The following is a 21,371-nucleotide window of genomic DNA, read 5'->3' on the forward strand; positions in this document are numbered from 1 at the left end:
ATGTGACCACGTGACTTTTTGTAGCATCTCCGGCCACGCTGCCGGATTTTCCGCTTCATGAGCCATATAATGCTTTCGTATTAATAATTCAGTTCGCACAATGAAGAAGTACTATACAAATACATTATTTCCGAATTTGAAGAAATTGAAATGATCAAGAAGGACAACACAACCAGCACTTTCCTCGTCTCGTTGTACTGCCGTGCGAACACTGGTGCATGCGGTATGGCCTACAGCGATTCCTTACACGTGTGCGGCCCACCGTTTCATTTTATAACCCATACTCTCTCCAACGCTTATCACACCGGTCCCCTCTGACGCCGGCCGCATGTGGCCGACATTTTCGGCCATTAAAATTCGCGCGGAGAGATTGAACCGATTTGTGGTCGCTCCCTCCTCGCTTAGCCTCCTCGCTTCTGGACGTTGCGATGCTACCAGGCGGGGCACGAGACGTGTCGTGCTGCCTCCACAGCGTAGAAGGCTTTGCCGGAAGCGAACTCTGTTTTTTTTTCCTTCCTCGCACTGTTCGCGGCCACTATTAGACTTCCTCGAGCAAGCGTGTTTGTCAAGCAAGCTTTACGGTGCGTCCCGGACCGGCGTTCCTCAAAGCTGAACGCGCGGAGACTTCCAAGACACACACGGAAAGTGCCAAGGAAGAGCAAGAAATACGCTTCTTAGCCCAGCTGTGCCTCATCGCAGAGCTCATTCGTGGCGTCTTGACATTCGACTGCTATGGCCTACCACAGCTGCCGCCATGTGGGAAATGCCTGAGGCACCCTGCCACTCAAGCAGGTAAGGATCGAGGCGTGGTGCCTATATGAAAATACCGTAAGAGACAAAAAGCCGCCAACTCTTTCATACCCTTGACTCGATGACTACGAACGCAGTGTGAGCCCTCGACTCCTCGATGCGTTTAATTAGTCCCACGTGATCTTCACCGAAAAGGGGACCCGAGCGGGCCGATTTTTGTTAGCCACAAACGTATGAAGCCAACAGATAATGAGACCAAGAAAAGCATAGGGGAATTTCTTTGTAGTTTTTGAAGCTAATAGGAGATTTGAAAGCGGACGAAGAAACAACTTGCAGCCGATGGGATCCGAACCCATAACCTACGCATTACGCGTGCGTTACACTACCAATTGCGCTACGGCGGCGGCTGTTCCCACGTCCACATTCTAGGGTGTTTATGTACGTGTACAAGATATAACCTGGGGAGTGTTAGCCAGTGCCACTCACGGCCATGGCAGTGGATGTGGAACATCCTTTTGACGATGGAGTCGCGTGAGAAAGGAGCAGGCAGCTGATCCAAGAATGTTGACGTGGGAATAGCCGCCGCCGTAGCACAATTGGTAAGTGCATTGGTAAGTGCGCGCGTGAAGCGAAGGGTGTGTGTTTGGCTCTCCCCGGCGGCAAATGTCTTTTTATCATTTCTACACAACAATTAAAAACTACAGATAATTTCCCCTATGCTTATCTTGGCATCCCTATATGTTATAGCTTCATATGGTTGTGGCTACGTGATAACTCTCTTATAAATGTCAGTCAGCGAAGTGTCGTCATTTTGCCTTCATCGTGTCGTCGTCGTCATACCTTCGTCGTCGTATCGCGGTGGTTGCTTTGCCAGAGTATGTGTTTACTTCACGTGACCGTGCTTGCGTGGCGGACGAGCAGACGGACGAACAGACGGACGAATGAATGCGATCGGCACATTTCCAACTCATGCTTGCTATCGCAGTAAAACAGTGTTGCAGAGAAAGATGGAAAGCTCTCGTTTGGCAGCTGTCAGTCAGTACTTCCGTGATTCATTCTCTGTTGATAGCTCTGCCAATTGTGCACAAATCAGTGACAATGTCGTAGGGATGCCACAGTTCCATAGGCTAAATGTGATAAAGGAACGCATACGAATTAAGTGACCATCACAACTTCCCCTATCCATTCATACAATCTGATCAGGATAGTACCAGCAGCTACAGTATCAATGTGAGTGGCTATGTAGACACTCGCCGCAAAAGACGAAACGTGAAGTGCGCAATTTCTATAATGCAACTTGGCGCCAAAGGAATTCGCGTCTGTGGCTTACGCCACAGCGCGTTTGGTCACCACGATTCGGTGATTTGTGAATCGTTAGTTCGCTTTTATTCCTGCCGCCTGTTTTAAATAAGCGACCCATTTCTGGCGTGTCCACGCATGCTTGGCGCTCACAATTTGCGCTTTTGCTTTCTATCGCTGCCGTTTCGCAACCCCTACAAATTTATAAAATCCGCACGCACACAAGCGCCTAGCGCGCAGTGCCTAGTTGTACAGGTTTTACCAGCCTCATCAGGCACATATGCCGCTGACCTCACCGGCCCAGTGCTGGGTACTCGAAATTTGCTTGACGTACGTAGCTACGGCAAAACAGCAGGCGCGTCGGTACTCCTGGTTTAGGACGACGGCTTTGCCCTTTCGAAGGACGCTTTTGCTATCGCCCTTTCGTTTTCCGCTAGTCAGTCTCTCTGCGGGAAAGCGTTCGTGGGAGAGCGGTTGAGCGGGAGCGAAGCCGCCGCAGCTGCAGGAGCCGGCGGTCGACGGCGCCGGGCAGAGGATTAGCAGTGGTGTAGTTCGCCGGTTGGTGCGACAGCCATATAACCGCGACTTTGCGGCGCTGCAGCCGGCTCCCCGTAGACAGAGAGCGACGAGAACCGTGGGCCAGAGCAGGTGAGTGTGAGCAGGGCTGAACAAGGAGCCGATGAATGAATTGGCGCCGCTTCTTGTGTAGTCATTACAGAAATACCGGGAGTCGGATTTATAAAGCTCGTACTACTTAACGCGCTTCGTGACTCGCTATTTTCTGGGAGCCCCCTATCGAGGGCTGTCGCAGGAAGAATACCAAGAACATAGCGGAAGGGTTGCCAAAATCATGAACCGCAGTTAGTTTTGCGGAAATCATCGAAACCAGATTCATCATACTTCTCTTGCATGAGTGCACTTCTCGAATCGCCAGGGCCTTACCAATTGTCCCATTGTCGAATCGGTCGTTGCCACAATTGCCACCTCCGTACGCCCGCGAAGTAGACTTTACGAAAGAGAGGATCTGCAAATCTCGGTCTTGCGTTTCAGATGACATATACCGGGTGTTTCAGCGAACACTTTCAAAAATTTTTAAAGGTTGCCTGTGGCAGATAGCACAATTATAGTTCATAAGCTGGTCTACTCTAAGAGCCGGACATTACTTGCACAACAAATTGAAATGCATATTCGAATTATTTAAAAAATCACTAATAAAGTTTCAACTGATTACCTTATGGCCCATATTGCGATTTTCAAATTGTAGCCATGGAGTTCGCAAGGCGGATCCACTTTAAGCGAATTCTCAGGATGACACTAGTTTCGAGATATTAATTCCCAAGCTTTGCGGAGAAATGCATTGGTGGCCAAATGCATTGACGAGTAAAATTTACTTTCTCTTACACTTACTGCTTCTGCTGGGCTCCAAGGCCCAGCACTGTCGTGTTTACCGTTGTTGCAGTGGTCTGAGCTGGTGGCGAAGTGTTGACGCCGCTGCCACCCTTGGTGCGGAAGGTTGCCTGGTGACCAAGATGTAAACTTAATGGCGCAGCTTTCCGTATAATGCTCGTAATTTATTCATTTCATAAAACTGATCACTATAGTTTGCGCGTATACTGCGCTAGGGGGATTCTGCGGCCTGCCGTTGTGTTGATGAGCCCAAGCGTGCACCCATTCTTGTGTACTGGCAGTTCGAACATTGAGGAGTAAACAATTTGAGCCTTAGAGCGCTTGCGCAGTAAAACCCAATTTTCGAACGATATAAGTTAGAAGTGTCGGGTTTAATCAGGATGGTTCGACGCCGCAGCAACTTTATTCACTCATTTATTTTGTTACATGCACGCATCTGGAAAAACACTATCAAATGCATGCGCGTCGCACACCTGCGCGCATACTCTGATTGCCCTGGTTGAAAAAAAAAAGAAAAGGAAAGAACAACGACCTACAAGTGAGTATTGAGGTAGCACTATAGACACACGCAATGTAACATCATCAGCAATTTCGATGACATAGTAAAAGCAGCAGAATAATTCTATACTGACCTGTACAGTACCCAGAGCAGCCAAGCTACTTTCATTCGAAGTAGTGATGAACAGGATACAGAATCCCCTTCTGTAACTAGCGATGAAGTTAGAATGGCCTTGAAAGACATGACCAGGGGAAAAGCTGCTGCAGAAGATGGAATAATAGCCGATTTAATCGAAGATGGAGGAGATATCATGCTTGAAAAGCTTGCGGCCCTTTATGCACAATGCCTCAGGACTTCAAGTGTACCAAAAAGCTGGAAGAACGCCAACATTATACGGTAAAGAATTGAAGAATTATAGACCCATTAGCTTGCTCTCAGTATTGTATAAAATATTCACCAAGGTAATTTCAAATAGTATCAGAGCAATACTTGACTTCAGCCAACCAAGAGAACTAGCTGGCTTCAGGAAGGGATATTCTACGATGGATTATATCCATGTCATAAATCAGGTAATAGAGAAATCTGCAGAGCACAATCAACCTCTCTATATGGCTTTCATAGCTAATGAAAAAGCATTTGATTCAGTAGAGATACCAGCAGTCATAGAGGCATTGCGTAATCAAGGAGTACAGGAGGCATACTTGAATATTTTGGCAAATATCTATAAAGATTGCACAGCAACCTTGGTTCTCCACAAGAAAAGTAGAAAGATACCTATCAAGAAAGGGGTCAAGCAAGGAAACACAATATCTCCAGTGCTATTCACTGCATGCTTAGAAGTATTCAAGCTCTCAGACTGGGAAGGCTATAGGAGTGAGGATCAACGGCGAATATCTCGGCAACCTTCGGTTTGCAGATGACATCGTCCTATTCAGCAACAATGGGGACGAATTACAGCAAATGATTGAGGGCCTTAACCGAGAAAGTGTAAGAGTGGGGTTGAAGATTAATATGCAGAAGACAAACATAATGTTCAATAGCCTGGCAAGGGAACAAAAATTCAGGATCGCCAGTTAGCCTCTAGAGTCTGTAAAGGAGTACGTTTGTCTAGGTCAATCATAGGTCGGCGCACTCACTCATGAGTGCACTCACTCACACTCACTCGCACTCATTTCAAAGGCGTGAGTGCGAGTGCGAGTGAGTGCCAGTGAGTGTGAGTGGAGGTGAGTGCGAGTGCGAGTGAGTGCCACTGAGTGTGAGTGGACGTGAGTGCGAGTGCGAGTGAGTGCGGGGCTTGGAAAAAATTATGGTGAGTGAGTGTGAGTGAGTGTTCTCCCACACTTCCGACCTATGAGGTCAATTACTCAAAGGGAACCCTGATCATGAGAAAGAAATTTACAGAAGAATAAAATTGGGTTGGAGTGCATATGGCAGGCATTGCCAAATCCTGACTGGGAGCTTACCACTGTAATTGAAAAGAAAAGTGTGCAATCATTGCATTCTACCGGTGCTAACATATGGGGCAGAAACTTGGAGGTTAACAAAGAAGCTCGAGAACAAGTTAAGGACCGCACAAAGAGCGATGGAACGAAAAATGTTAGGCCTAACATTCAGAGACAGGAAGAGAACGGTGTGGATCAGAGAACAAGCGGGGATAGCCGATATACTAGTTGACATTAAGCGGAAGAAATGGAGCTTGGCAGGCCATGTAATGCGTAGGATGGATAACCGGCGGACCACTAGGGTTACAGAATGGATACCAAGAGAAGGGAAGCGCAATCGAGGACGGCAGAAAACTAGGTGGGGTGATGAAGTTGGAAAATTTGCAGGTGCAAGTTGGAATCAGCTAGCGCAAGACAGGGGTAATTGGAGATCACAGGGAGAGGCCTTCGTCCTGCAAGAACATAAATATAGGTTGATGATGATGATGATTATGATGATTATGATAGACACGAGTCTCAACGGTGTCTATACGAGCAACATGTCATCATGTCCCCTTGCACTTGTGCTACGATTTATGTCACTATACGCACCGCTATTCAGGAACGATGACAATGCCACGAACTCAGATGTTGACGTGCTTTCGCAGTGAACGTGCATATCAGAGTTCCTGTTGCCCAGCGCTCTCAGAGCGCGCAGGAGTACGATCAAGACGCCATAATGCTATAGAGCAAGGCAATATCCTGCAGAAGCCAGCGTATACTTGCATGTTCAGTACACGGATGTGGTATACGGAGCGGCCAGTCGCGCGGCAATTTTGCGTGTATTCGCAGGCTTCTTTCACAGTTGGAAAAACAGTTTTATGTAGCACGTATTGATTAACAGAAAGCTGCATCGGGAATTTTTCATGTTGCTCTGCAATTTTCGCATTGACCCTTTTCATCTAATTATAATAGCATTTAAGAAATTGATTAAATAATTAAGACTAATCATGTAATTAGGTGGAATGTAAAAAAATAATTTGAGTATCTCCAAGCAACGGTAAACAACAGTGCTTGCATGGTTCTGTCCATCTACGTGGCATTTGCATGTTTTTTTAAAAATCTTGGTGCATGATAGTTGGGACACCCTGTATATACCACGTGATCGACTACCTAGAATTCGCACATATACATTTTTTTTTCACTTTGACGCTCCTAACGTCATACGAATTAATATATGAATCGTTGCCTTTTTTTCTGTTGCATCAAGCAGGCCAGAAATGCTTCCTACCCTCCCCTGCTTTTGTTGTCTTGTGTGGCCAACGATAGTCCCGTTTCAACGTTCAATATCCTCCATTCTTACTGCATGCTTACAGCTGTGACCATTCTCGCATACTGACTCTGAAAGCAGTGTCGCCATATTGGGATTATTTTAGATACAATCCATCGTCATCACCAGCCCACTTCTCGAGACTTCCAAGGGCCCCTTCTCGAGACTTCCGGCTACTGCTATCGAGCTTTAACGGAACTCACCCAATACCTAATAATTTCCTGGACTGGTATAGAACGTAAGAACTCCTCTCGCACGATTCAATTCCTGTCTTATTATAGACCGTTCACAACCACCCGATCCCAGTGATGACGTGGGCGGAGCGTCGCTCCAACCACCGAAAATGTGTGAAAAGGAATAGCATCGGAATAGAATCGTTACATTCATCATCATCATCATCATCATCATCATCATCATCATCATCATCATCATCATCATCATCATCAGCTTATATTTATGTCCACTGCAGGACGAAGGCCTCTCCCTGCGATCTCCAATTACCCCTGTCTTGCGCTAGCGTTTTCCAACTTGCGCCGGAATCGTTACATTATCCCGACCCTAATCTCACCACTACATCTAAGTCGTTGCTGCCCTCGACTGCCTTACCCTTCACTTGGAACCCACTTTGTGACACTAAGAGAACGCTGAGCATAATATCGCTTGCCCACTCCCACAAACTAGGCTATCATCAACCAGCGTTCTACATAAAGCACTTCCGTCTTCCTCGTGCAGGCAAAGGAACGTTGGTTTAGTGACCGTTGGCTTACCGTCTTCCTGTTTGAGTTAGCGTTAAATAGCCTGTTCCCTTTGCTCAGTTCTTGCTTCCTATCAAAGCTTTTTGTTTTTCTTTTAGACTCGACACTCCGGCCCCGCAGGTTTGCACCTCTTTATATTTATTTACGTCAGTACAGCGGTTGTGTTAAAAAAAAAATGCGTTTCGCATGTATTTCAATAGGGATGTACTGTTCGATAGGAATATGGATTTCGATGAGTGAGCATTCGTGGCCGCTGTGCCTGATTTTATGCAGTGCCTGTAACTCTCTCTCCCTTTCTTTCTCCCTATCTGTGCGTGCGTGTGTGTGTGGATGTGCCAGGCTAAGATTTTTGGTATTTTATTACAACCGGCATCTCCCTGCCTGCTCTGTTCGTCGTCGGACGCACGCAGGAAATATGGGAGACTACGTACCCGGCCGGCCGCTTCGTAATCTGGCAATGGCCGTGGCCGGTGTGTTCGGCTACGCGCTGTTGCTGCTCATCCAGTACTGCGTGCTCGCGCACATGACGGCCAAGAGCTGGCTGCGCAAGTGGCGCCACCGCATCGAGCACGCGGCAATCAATTCGGCCACAGGCTACGCCGCCGTGGTGGTCATTAAGGAGCGGACGCACAAGCTCACCGACAAGCCCCGGCACGTGGGCCTGCTCTTCCTCGAAGAGAAGATCGACCTCGAGGCTGTGGCCAAGGTCATCCTCTGGTGCCTGGCGCTGGGAGTCGAGTCGGCGTCCGCCTATGACATTAACGGTGCGATATACACCGTTCTCACCTAGATGTAAACAGAGTGTGATAGTATAGTTAGTAGTATTACAGCTTAAGCTTTATATAGTTCCAAAAGAATGCGCCGGTCGTGGGCTAGTTATTATCAAATGATGATAATGGTGGCGTGCCTTTAAAACATGGCACGTACCCACCATGAGGAATAGGCCAAGAATATGGTAGTTGTATACGCTCAGTTAATAACTTAAAAAAAAAAAAAAAAACGAACATAAGGAGGTGTCACTTCTAGTAAGACAGTATTGTGTAATTGAGTAGTGAAACCAGATGAATTGACGCTGCGTCTGTTAAATTGACCCGTTAATACATTTAGTCAATTTGTCCCTCTAAGAAGGTTGTAAGGTTCTGGGAACCCCGCACATATTTAAAAGGCTAGAGTCTCGTTCGTTATCGGCATTAACCAGACAAATCGCATCACCAACTAAGAACGACCAACCACTGCACCACGACTGCTATTCGCCTTCTTATGCTAAAATAGCTACACGAATAAAAAAAAAAAAGAAGCAGGGTGGTGTGCACCCTGCTGACCAAGATGGCGGTGCGAGGCGCAACGGATGAAACACAAGAGCATTGTGGTATTCCATTGTCCTGCATGCTTCCTTTGTGCCAGATTCTCCATATATATATACTTCGATTGCTTCTCCAAGTGCAACCCCTTCGCTCACTTCATCAGTCAGACGAGAAGCTGCGGCCTCGCTTGTGACGAAATTCTGCAGCCTATCGACACTCAGCTGCGGAGCCTGCGCACACACGTATTAATAAACTGACGCCGCTGGCTTGAGCGATGTGTAGGTCAGGACCGGGCTTTTGTGCAGCACTCTTCGAGTGCAGGGCCTCCTCGCGACCTTGCGGAACACCTGTCAGAAAGCCCATGTGCAGGGGGATTCGCGTAGCATACACCGGAAAGCAGCACTACGCCCGTTATTCGGCGCTCGATTCTGAACGAGTGTGTGTGCCATGTGGGCAAAGAATTGCATCGTGCCACTTGTCATTTCTCCAGCTGTCGACTCGCTACCACTGAGAAAGTGCGCGAAAACGTAAGATAATTCAGTCTCTCTCAGACTGCATGTGCACGGTCGGGGGCAACATCGTTCCACACCCATACTGATTAGAACTTTAGTCGACATGCGATGCACCGTACTTTGTAATGAAAACGAACTGTAAGGTAGTAGACACTCTTACATTTAGGAGATATATTAACGAAACTTCTTCATGTTTTTGTTCTTGATTGAATTGCTCTGTTTGAGTTTCTTCTCTCTGCTAATACTTTGTCTTGACATATATGCAGTAGTGAACAAAAATATATGATACTGTGGTTTCCTGTGGAAAATTCATTACCTGCGTTTCTAAGATATATTGCTGTCTTATTATTTTTTTTTCTTTCTTTTGTTATATGCGAGGTATGTCTGAAAAGTAACGGGACTGATGTCACCAACAATTCATTTCTGTGCGAAACGGCGAACTACGTGGTGTCCCCTTCAATGTAATCCCCCTTCAGTGTAATACACATTTCGATCCTTCTATGCCACGCCTCTTTGCACTGCTGGAAGGATTCTTCTGGGATGACATCCATGCCTTCAAAATGGATGTTCTTGATAATTCTATTGAGCTTGAGGAATAAAGAAAGTCACAGGGGGCAAGTTCAGGGGAATAGCGAGGTCGTTCTAGGACGGCGATGTTCCTCTTTGCCAGAAACATTGCGTATTTGTGAGCAGATCTACACAAAATTCAAACTTCTACAGGTGTGAACGTTACTGTCCACTGGGTGCAGGCACATGGTCATGACCACAACAATGACCTGGTGGATCGCATTGCTCACTCTTTCTCGACACCCGTAACTCCTCCTCTTTCTCTTCCCTCTGACCCCCGCTCTGTTTTCATTGCCCGAAAATCCATCCTCCGGCGTGACACGCGTTCCCTCGTCCCCCCGCGTGTCTGCTCCCTTCCCCACAGTCTTTCTCGGCGGGTGTAAGAAGTCTCTCTCTCCGGAGACGTTGGGCCGGGGCGGCCCTTACACAGCCGTCACTTGTGCTTGGGGTCAACCGAACGAACACATTGCCCAGTGTCCGAAGTGCTCTGCCCCTGCGTCTGCAGCGGATGCCCACCATCTACATTGGACGTGTCCTGGGGCAAAGACAACTCGAGAAAGTGTTCTTAAAAGTGTGAAGTTGAAAAGTGATCAAGTAGAAGACTATGATAGATGGATCATGGCCAACGCATTTTATAAGTCGCTTTTACAGTATCTCTATGAAACGGGTCTGCACGCTTGTATTTAACCTCATTATGATGTTATGCCGCGTGGCAAAGCAAGCGAAAAAAAAAAAAAAAGAACAGTGAACCGCCGATCAGCACGCAACATCTGCCTTACACGGTCTACGTTACCGTCATTCTGGCTTGTTTAAGGCCTCCCGCACCTTGAATCATCTTACATTTACTCGCGGCCCTCTTTGAACATTTTGTGCTACTCAAACACACGTGTGCGTGACAGGGGGTCATCTCCGCACACTTGCCGAAGCATATGGAGTACTTCTGATAAAGTTTTCCCCTAGATGAACCAGAAATTTCGGGTTGCTTCGTTGCACCATGCTCATTGTCCATTCCTCAGTTGTTAAAGCTGAACGGCTTGGAAAGACAATGGTGTGTAAAAGAACGTGTGACTAAAAAAAAAAAAAAAAAAAAAAGACACCGTCAATGGCTACGGAAAGCTGACATTACAGTCATATACTACCAAGACATTATATTGCTCCACTAAATACTTAGCTTATCTCTATTTTGCTCATATAGATATATATAATGTCAAACAGGGTGTGCGCTGCAGCTGCAGGCAAAGGGACAGCTATGAATAACATTTTGTTCATTGACGGTTCCATGAAGCTCCACTTTGTTCATTTCATGGTGCTCACTGTTTCCTACATTTCCGAGTTCGCGTGCGAGTGGATGCGTGCGCGTTTCTCTTTCCTATCTTTTCTCTCCTTTTGCACCTCTTGTGATCTCTCAAACCTGCAGTAGCATGCCAAGCCTTTCGGTCGACTAACTTCTCCAATTATCATTAAAATTTATCTTACCTGCGCGCAGGCATTTTACGCGCAAGCGTGGATCTGTCAAATCGGCGAGATTATGTCTGTCCCCGCGAGGGAAGCGAGCGCCGGAGGAGGAAGGCGCCTGGAGGTGGAAAGGAGAATCGCCGCGTTCGTACCCTTTCCGTTTGTACTTCGACGCCGCGGTGCTCGCTGTACATGTTCGCGGCTTCTGTTCTTTGCACGTGCAGCAATATGCGCTTTCCCTGTGGCACACCAGGCGTCGCACCGTCGAGATCAATGCTAGAGTCACAGGAAAAATTGCTGGAATCAATGGAATCATTGCTGGAGTCACTGGAATCAATGCCAGGGTGCCTAAGGGTGCCTCGATGCCAGCGCCGCCGCTTTCGCGGACATCGAGGCTCCCTAATCAGCGTAGTGTCCCCGGGACCGCGACCGCGTTCGCGCCAACGTTTATAGATAAACGTTGGTTCGCGCCCTGCTTTTGTGCTTCGACGCCGCGGTGTTCGCTGTGCATGTTCCCCGCGTCCATACGCTTGCGCGTAACCCGCCTTCACGAAGTGAAACGTCACTGTTTACGGCGTCATTTGCTACGGCAATTCTGTGTTTACGGACTGGGATCGCCAACCTATGTAGTGCGGTGCCTCACCGATCACAAATGGCTGTAAAACTTGAATGCAAAGTAAAAGAACGGCGCGCCTTTCCGGTATTGCAACCATTCGTTTCGTTGATTACCTTGCGGCGACGCCGCATCTACAGCTGGCGGCTCTCAGCGCCATTTCCTCGACTTGTAAGCTGAGCGATATAAGCCGGCAAGTGGCTGCCTGTCCCTCGGCAGTGGTTTTCGTTGCCTCGTGCTCCTAGGAGTCAAACCACTGACCGCGGTCGCGCCTCGTCACAGCCATTCCAATGCTGGGTGCGGATGAGGTGAGGCGGAATGTATGCGCATACGACGTGTATGTAAATCGTACGCAGGCCTCGACAGCCCCTGCAGAGACAGCTATACTCTTGCAACGTCGTTTACGTTTGGGCTCATGCATCGGCTACACATGTGTATGTTATGTCTACATTGGAAATGTGCTCACGAAGTTAAATTTACTTGCCTGGCCCTGTCTCTAGAAGTATGCAATTTTGTTTGTTGCGGAAGCTTAGAAATTTAGTTAGTATGTGGATGTGATTCTTGAAAGCTTGAGCAACGAAAGCATTTCGAAATCTTCCACAAATCACTTGGTTACATGCCGACACACATTTTGTGTTTTTATCTTTGTTTTTGTGGCTAATTGTGTGAGCGAAAAAAAGGCGTGGACGAGCATAGCGAGAACAGGGTGAAATATTGCCGACATCTTTGGAATACGCAAGTTGTGTGCACCATGGATGGAATTTGCGGCGCGAATAACATAACATGGCAGCGAGTATTCAAGAGGCTATTACCTTAAGCTGCAGCGGTCTGGCATAACGCAGCGCCATCTTTTTGAGCAGTTTAGCTCAGAGGACCCAAAATACAAAGTATCATGCGTTTTTGTTAACCACTGTGTACCGTGTGTCCCAGCTATAACGTTAGCCAAACTGGTGAATGAAAAAAAGAATAAAATTAGAAAAATATGGTGCAAGATCTTAAGACCTAAGGTGTTCGGTCATCATACTTCTGACGGTCAAACACCGCCGGTGTTAAGATCGTATCTTTGACCATGCATTTTCAATGTTTTCTCTCTTTTTTTTTTTTTTTTTTTGACCAACTTGGCTTACGTTATCTGGGTCACATGGTATACATTTTCGTGCGCCACATTTATGACCAGGGCACAGAGTGTTCGTTTGGAAATTAAAGGTACTGAAAATCGTCCGATTCGTTTTTGAAAATTCGGCTTTTAATCGGGACGGGTCGATCGATGCTCAGAGCGGTATATAAGGTGCAGCAAAAGATAATTGAGCACCCAGCAATGATGCTTTGAAATAACACAATGCTATATACTTTCATGGCTTCATGCATTTGTGGATTATTAATTCTTAATTTATTCAGAGCAATTTACTTAATTAGTTACGTATTAATACATCCAATACCAATGCATATTTGAAATATTTCCAGAGAACACTAGGAACATTACATTACATGCATTATATGCATTGTCGCAATTAATTGCGACAATGCATATAAGACTAACTTAAATGTTTCTTGCAATCACAGTTTTCTGAATCTTTTCTTGCTATCAAGGCACCATTTTAATATTAAAAGCACATTTTATTTAGTAAAGTAGAGAACATCGAGAGAGTGAACGTTTTACCCTTGTCTATAATTGAGAGCAGAAGGCGTATCACCTAAAATTATTTCGTTATGATTTTATCCCAAACTCCTGACGTCAAATTTACGCAACTGCCGACGCAAGCATCGGGTGGTGACCGGCAGCGTCTTTCGGGCAGCCCAATCAAACGCTCTCCTCGTTTATAGGAGGTAGCTTATCTTTGCTCCGAAAGCAAATGGCATTCCTTCCGTGACACGTTTTGCTTATCTGATGGGCTGACAAGAGGCGAGGAGCGCGCAGAAGTCGAGAGGGTTTCGGTGGGTCTGATATAGCGCAGTGAAAGTAGGTAACCGGATCAGGAAGGCGCTGCCGGCGTCTGTGATTGGTACGCTTCCCCTTGCTTGGCTTGCGGTGGCAAGTCGAAAATCGCGCCAGGGTGCAACGGTAGCTTTCAAATGCCGCTACAACGGATCCTCAGCGAAGAAGAGTTGGCAGAGCGATGTCGCATACGTGCGGAGATGGATCGACAAATTGATACGCCGCGCAAAACTTTTTTATTATACGCAGAAAAATTGACTGTCCACGGCAGCTCCGAGTAGCCAGTGCCAAAGCGATCGCCGGGCAGCCACCTTTTATTCCTTTCGGAACGGGAAAGCCTATAAATAATGGCGAAAAAGGCGTAGAATCGAAAATAATTATTTTTATTTTGTTCAGTCTTTTTTGTTGTTGTTGTTGTTCGGAAATGTTCCGAAGGCTACATTAAGAACGTAAAATAACAATCGCGTATGCGGTTTCTTGAAGTTTCTCACAAATTCCGTGCATCCTTAAGTGGTTAGAACTAAGCAATTATAGCGTAGCTATAATGTGCCCCGTGTTAAGTTTTCCTCTGCACGCATTGCATACACTAAAGTAAATGTTAAACATGTTCTACAGCACCCATGTTGATCACTGTTGTAACACATGTTGATCACTGTATGTAACACATTTGTGTGTATCGTATCGGTGTTTATCGTTGTTCTTCGTATGGCAAAGTAAGCAATTAAATAAAAATAAAATGCAGTGCACGAATAAGAGGTTTGCTCGAGTGAACTGCTCCGTGAACTCAATGAACGGTGATGCTCCGTTAGCAAACTGCATGCATGTAAAAAAAAAAAAAAAAAAAAAAAAAAAAAAAAAAAAAAACACCATTGTCAAGCACGACTAACTACATTTAAAAAGTCACAAAAGCACGGCTATTTGAAGGTTTGTCTTCTCTCACTAAAAATGCGTCGCTTTGATGAACATCGAGCAAAGAGGTGCGCGGGAAGCACCCAACAGATCTATAGAGGGGGAGGTGGGGGGGGGGGGGACTAAAGGGGCTAGCCTTCTGTTACGTGTGCGTAAGACAACCGACGTGCTCGCAATATCTAAGTTGTAATCGTATACTTTCAGCTTTTACCTTCGAAATTGCAATGTCAGACATGATATGATGCCGTCATCGTTAACATATGCCACCCGTCCATGTTCCAGGAACATTGCTGCACAATTTGGACAGGCTCAAGGAAATCATGAAGAACACGCTCGTAGATGCCCGCTACAAGAAGAGCGCCGTCGAGTTCGTCGTGGCAAGACCCGAAGGTTTTGAACATCGTTGTCGCCTCTTCAATCCTTCCACCCTCTGAGTATTGCGTCTACATTTTCATCAATAAGTAGGGGTGGACTTGAGGTTGAATTTCACAATGCGTGCGTCAGACTTGCGCGTGGCGTTTGCAACAGGAATCTGTTAATTAGCGCCCGTTCACGGAAGGTTTGTATGCAAGTCTCACTTTACCAGGGCTACACAGTGCTAATTAAGTTGCGAGCCGTGAAATCCAGTCACAGAGAGAACGCGTACAAACTTAGTGCTTTTCCGCGAAGTGTGAACCTGCGTTTTCATTGGCCGAATACGGACGCGGGAGCGATCGCGCCAACGGTGCATGCGAATCACATACATGGTATTCGTGCGTACTGTTAGGGATATATGACTGTCCACTGGACCAACGGGAGCACTGAGAACCACTCGAAATATTCTCGCGCGAGCACCGCTGACACCGGCACGAAGCTTCGCGGGATAATTTTTCGATCAGTTAAGAGTGGTTTTGCGGCAGTCACTGTACAAATTGCTAGGCGTGGCTGTGTGTCTCCACCAGTCTATACGTATTCTGCAAACTATGGCAATTTCTCAAGCCCCACATACGTTAGCGGCGTTTATGAGACGGAGTATAAGTTATTTCTCGTAATGCGTATAAGTGATACTTCCTAGTTTAATTATAGTAAAACATGATGCCATAGCTGCATTATTTCACTCTTTAACGTTGCCATATATCTGCGAGCGCACTTCGATCAGGAGAACGGGAAACCCCTAAGTCCATAAGTCCTTCACGGTCTCCCCCCTTTTTCATCCACATACTTGACTAGAGTGTTAATCAAGCCGTGAAGTATACAAGTACTCGTTGAAAGTGGATGGCGCTACGATTGCTGCAGGCGAGGCGGACGACCACAGGTGCAGCGCAGGTGGCGAGGAAGAGTTCACGGGCCTGCCCGTGTACGTGGTGACGCCGGTCGACGGCAAAGGCGGCCTCGTCGCGGCATTCAGGAAAATCTGCGACCACTACAAGCTCGGCACCATCGACGACAAGGACGTCACGACGGAGACGCTAGACAAATACATCAAGGGTAAGGCTGCTGCTTCCTCCTTCTTCATCAAATTTCTGTTTTCCTGGCACAGTCTCTCTCTCTCTCACTCACAGCAGTCACGTGCAGCACCACCGCACAACAGTGTTTCCATAAGTCCTCTTTGCTAAGCTCGTTTCTCAAAAGTCCTGGCGATGGGCGACAGTTAATTGTAGCCTATCTAATAATAATGACAGTTTGCAGACTAGATACTAATGACCGCAGTGTGCTTGCGCTTATCGAATCTGCCTAGCAGGAGGTGTCCGGTATGTTTTTTTTTTTTTTTCGCAACGCAGCTGCGTTAATCCACACGTGGTATGTGCATGGTGCATCCCGTATACCGTTCAAGGAAGTTTGTGATTAGCGAAAGTTACGAGCAGACCTCGTATGCCGTGAATTTGTCATGACTCGAAGTTTAGTCTGGACGAACACAAAGAAGAAGAAAGAGACGACATAAACGTAGTCTCATTGTGTCATCTTTTTTTTTTTTTTGTGCGTGCTGCCCCCCTCAGTACTCAGTGTGTTCCGCATATGTTTATTGTTAAGCGATCAATGCACATGAACAAGATGAATGAGCAAGTGCTCTTTCAGTTTATTTGTGATTAAAGAACTTCGCCGCAGTTGCATTAGATAGCGAGCTGGCTGTTGCGTTAAGGCAGCGCAGTTGCACTCAAGTGCACACATGCGGCACAATCGCAAGTTGCTAGACGAAGCGGAAGAGTTCCATTAAGGAGGACCACCGATACTGGCGAAGTGGGCGTTTATATACATATATTCCCCACCTGCGGCAAGTTGTTTTTTCATCCAGTGTAATTTCCATTAATTTATCATCATTTGTCTTTTATTGACTTCGTAAGTACAAGTAACACACACACACACACACACACACACACACACACACACACACACACACACACACACACACATATATATATATATATATATATATATATATATATATATATATATATATATATACAATATTTACACTGTGGCAGCGAGTGGCACCACAGCAACAAAGGTGGTGGGCCGGGGCACAGATCGTCCTCTTTCTCGTCTGCTATGCAACAACTTCATTTTCGTCCGCTGGATAGGTGGCTCATAACATTACCCTCCGGCAGTAACAATATAATGTGTTGAAATTGCGTTTTTCAACACTTTTCCCCGTGCAGCTATTTACAGCGAAGCTTTACGGTCGTTTCTGGGCGGTGGTTTCAAATGCTAATCAAAGAACAGACAGAGTCCCGCATTTTTGCTTTGAAACGTATATGTATATCAATGATTATAAAACAAAGGTTGTCTTGCGTATAACCTCACCCAAATAGATAACTTTCGCGTTTTTCTTCTTTTTACGCGTTTTGCTTCTTTTTCTAAGCGTAGCGCGTTTTCTTCTTTTTTTAATTTCCTTTCCTTTCTTTCTTTTTTTCTTTTTTGTTAAGCTAGTAATTCGAAATTTTTGTTCCTAACGTGGCGTTTTACCGGCTCTGTGTTGGAAGTCAGCTTGGAGTTTGTGTACGGCTACGGCAGTGATATTCTTTCTTTTTGTTGATAGTCTCTTTCAGCTTATTGTTTCGCCATTTTTCTTTTTCGGTCTTTTTTTCGTCCCGCAGCCGAATACAGGGGAATGCCGGAGCCGCAGCTTGCCATGCGTTTCGGAGGATGGGGCTCCGTTCTGGGCTACCCGGCGTGGCACATCAACTACAGCGAAATACTGTGAGTGCACCGCGGCGTCAAAGTTCGTCGCTGCAGCTTTGCTAAGGCAAAGTTACGACGAAAGAATCCTCCTGTACAGGCTGTGCGCACTCATCTTTTAACAGTGTATAGCGTGTCGCGGTTTACGTTAAACCGCCGCTGTCATTGGGTTATCGCTCGAGCGCATGAGGCGCTTTTTTCTGTGCCCAAAACTTCGATAACGTTATCGCGATTTCGATGACAAGAAGGCGTGCTTAATCAGAGTGCACATGTGACAAGTACAGTGTTGTGCATTCTCGAATCGACGTGGCGGGTACTATAGCGATTGCTCGCGTGAATTAATTTACCAGATCGATTTATTTATTTATTTACAATACCTACAGCGCCCGCGTGGTGCATTAGTGTATGGGGGAATATTAACTTTCTTTTTTTTTTCGAAAGCTCGCCTAACGGCATAAACTATTACATATACAAATATAGGCAAACACAAATACATAACAAAGTGCAGGTTAGTAACGTGTAATTTGGAATTGTCTACAGAACAAAACAAGGGGTCAATAAGAGCCAAGCACAAATGACTAGTAAGAAGAAAAGGAAAAGATAAACAATAACGTTCAGCTGTGCCCAGGCTGACACGAAATAAAACTTGGAAGCACAAGTGGGAAATTTATTTATTTACAATATTTATTAGAACCGAGAGATCAGATTCGACGACCGGGCTGGCCGCTATCCTTAGTATTTGACTGTTGCTTCCCTTTCTGGGCACAAGTTCGTCCAGTGGAGAGCTAGATTCGTAATTCACACTTCTAGCAGTAGCCGCGTTTACATGAATCAATGCGACAAGTGACGCATCGCATCGCATCCATGTATACGGCGGCAATGCGCTATAAAGGCGAATTAGCATTAATGCGCCAGGAGAAGACACATATCGAGGCGGATAAGTCGACTCATGCGGGGCATGTAAACGTTGGCGTGTCGCATCGAGGGAGAGAGTTGAAAGTGAGACGGCTACCGGCGCGAGCTCTCCTCCACTCCGACTGGCGAAACGCGCTCGTCGGAAACAAGTTGCTTCGGACGTAGGTGGATGCGCCACATATAAAAGCTGTCGCATAGTGTTACCGTATTACGCTAGCAAATTCGATACGCTACTGTCGCATTCATGTAAACGCGGCTAGTGGTACTGGTTCTTCACGTCGTCACTACAACGTTCCAATATCATGAGGGTCGCCACTTCGAGTATGTGCACGGAATCCCAACGCGACGAAGTTTCGAATAAGCATTAAGAAATAGTTATTGCGCATAGCTGCTCGTCCACTTCCTTCACTGGCATACTTGCCAACTCTCCCGAATTTCTCGTAAAGTTTGCGGATTTCAACGCGTTCTGCGATTTTACGATTGATGAGTCTTGTTTTACGAAAAATAAATTCTGTTAACTAAAATGCTTGAGCGATGTTAAAAGGTGGGTTGAAAGAGTAAAAAAAACAAAAAAGAAAAACGTATGCGTAAAACTAATTGTGATCAAACGTGTGCCTCCTTATAGCAGCACAAGACGCCATATATATATATGCCAGAGGGGTACTTGCTTCGAGGACGTTTTATTCGGTGTACTTCCTGAAGCAGGTAAAATCCGCGAAAGCAATGGTCGCTGGATAAAGGTCACAGTGCGAGTCTGAAAACAATGTACTGCATGCGAGTATCTGCTGCTCCAATTATGTGTGCTGCGTCTAAATTCAAGTCATTGCTAACAAAGTGCGCATCTACGCCACAAACAAATGTGTGCTCAGAGCAAGGTTTTCAAAAATCATGCTATCCCTCTCGTCCCTCCAGAGCTTGGGGATTTACACAAATTTTAAAGTTCCCGGGTAGGTTGAAATACTTTATGCAAGATTTCCTTTGTCTCGACGCGACTACCCTGACACAAATCTTGTGCCGGCTCATTTTTCTTTTCTTTACCCTTTCCTGCTCTCGACACAGGGACCTGGGTAGCCACAGGAATGTGCTGCTGTCCGAATTCATTGAAGCCCTGGAAACGTACAACAAAATAGAGAAGCGTTTTGGCAAGTGAACGAGCGTTGTCGTCTCCTGGCCACAGAGTTAACGTCCAGCGCATTCCGTCATGTTTTTTTCTAATGACTCCAAGAGGCAGCGCGACGCAATTAGCCGGCGGTGAATGTTGTCATACGTGTCCAGGAAACGGCCCTTGATGCACCGACACTTGAAACGTCAACACCAAGAAGACGATGCATCCACCTGCCAACACTGCGTCATGTTATTGCATCACATCTGACCACATCGTCGATCATTGCTGCAGCTGGAAGCTGAGGTGTTTGACAAAAAAAAAAAAAAAAAAGACAATAAACGAACAAGGTGGAGGACAAGTGCTGCCACCTGCAATTCTTTCTATAATTTAGCAGAAGTTACCAACGTAAGGATTAACCTTTATTTTTTTTTTTTCGTTCGTTTCGTTATTCTTTCGCACCTTCATCACTTAATAATCTACATAAACTGATTACTTTCAGCAGTGCGTTGGTTGTTAGCGTATAAGTGCAAGCCGACGTTGACAGTGACTTTAACCCCTTAACGTCCATTATCATGAATTCGCAACATACCGAATAATCGTCGGTCTCACATTTAGGGACAGAAATTACGGGCTTGTTTCGGTATTTGTGTTCTCCATAGACGCGGCGCCTTCGGTGAAAATTTCGGATCGCAATTTCCGGGCAATAATATGTACAAAAAGCGAGCGAGCGTCGAGACAACTACGCTCTAGTCGAGCACGTGCGATTGCACGTTTTCCCGTTGTTGTGTGCTGATATAGGAGATGAAACTGATAGTACAGTGAAATTGGTTTTTGTTCTCGCGCACCTCAGCATATATTCTTATCACGATAAACCTTTCCGGAACGCGGCTTTTCCCGCGGAATTCCTGAATTTGCTCCATGTAGCGAATTCGCGACACCGGGAATTTACGCCTTGTTTTGTACTCCCGTGGTTATGTGTAATGGACCGCGCGAGGAGTAAACAAATGTAACAAGGACCTGATTTAGCAGCACTTGTGAAGTGAGCTGAGAGCAGGCAGAACATTTACGTCCATTGTCGTGAGGGGCTTTGAATGCCCAATTTCATGGGTTATAGGCTGCAACGCAACACTGAGTGTGTGGCTGTGTCGTGCTGGCGTGCTTTGTTTACTTCTGAAAGCGGTTTCGTGGCTTGGAGAAAGGTTTTAACTAATTGCATGGCGATGTGCTTGTTTCGTGTGATGGATGCACTTTACTTCGATGGACCAAATCAGCTGAAGATATTTCTTTCACCGTAAGGCGATAGTGATGGCAGGTGTCTCAGCGTCGAAGATTACGAGGAATTTGCATACAAGACACGACGAGCGAGGAGTACTAGGAAGACGAAAACTGCAGTCGCTCCGAACGCGTGTCTCTCAGCGATAAAGAAGATGCAGTGGAC

At 46.2% G+C, this 21,371-nt stretch overlaps 1 protein-coding gene across 2 annotated transcripts; it reads left to right on the forward strand.

Moving 5' to 3' along the window:
* The first annotated feature begins 551 nt into the window (after positions 1–551).
* LOC119449600 (dehydrodolichyl diphosphate synthase complex subunit nus1-like) lies at positions 552–20,313 on the forward strand. Of its 2 annotated transcripts, none has more exons than XM_049665328.1 (6): positions 552–792; positions 7,872–8,225; positions 15,040–15,147; positions 16,033–16,224; positions 17,832–17,934; positions 19,888–20,313. In XM_049665328.1, exons 2-6 carry the CDS (start codon positions 7,877–7,879, stop codon positions 19,976–19,978), a joined length of 843 nt encoding a protein of 280 aa, XP_049521285.1. In that variant the 5' UTR covers positions 552–792; positions 7,872–7,876; the 3' UTR covers positions 19,979–20,313. The 2 variants fall into 2 exon arrangements, with proteins under 2 accessions (XP_049521285.1, XP_037568740.1); XM_037712812.2 differs by lacking the exon at positions 552–792 and adding an exon at positions 2,441–2,697 and having other exon boundaries at positions 19,888–20,294.
* Positions 20,314–21,371: the final 1,058 nt, after the last annotated feature.

Source organism: Dermacentor silvarum, chromosome 4 (genome assembly GCF_013339745.2).
Source record: "Dermacentor silvarum isolate Dsil-2018 chromosome 4, BIME_Dsil_1.4, whole genome shotgun sequence".
In the NCBI taxonomy this organism is placed as follows: domain Eukaryota; kingdom Metazoa; phylum Arthropoda; class Arachnida; order Ixodida; family Ixodidae; genus Dermacentor; species Dermacentor silvarum.

Excerpts from the sequence above, each read along its gene's own strand:
- LOC119449600 (XM_049665328.1), top strand. The coding sequence starts at position 7,877 with ATGGGAGACTACGTACCCGGCCGGCCGCTTCGTAATCTGGCAATGGCC. Across the intron at positions 8,226-15,039 it reads GTCCGCCTATGACATTAACG|GAACATTGCTGCACAATTTG; the intron begins GTGCGATATACA and ends TCCATGTTCCAG. Across the intron at positions 17,935-19,887 it reads ATCAACTACAGCGAAATACT|GGACCTGGGTAGCCACAGGA; the intron begins GTGAGTGCACCG and ends CTCTCGACACAG.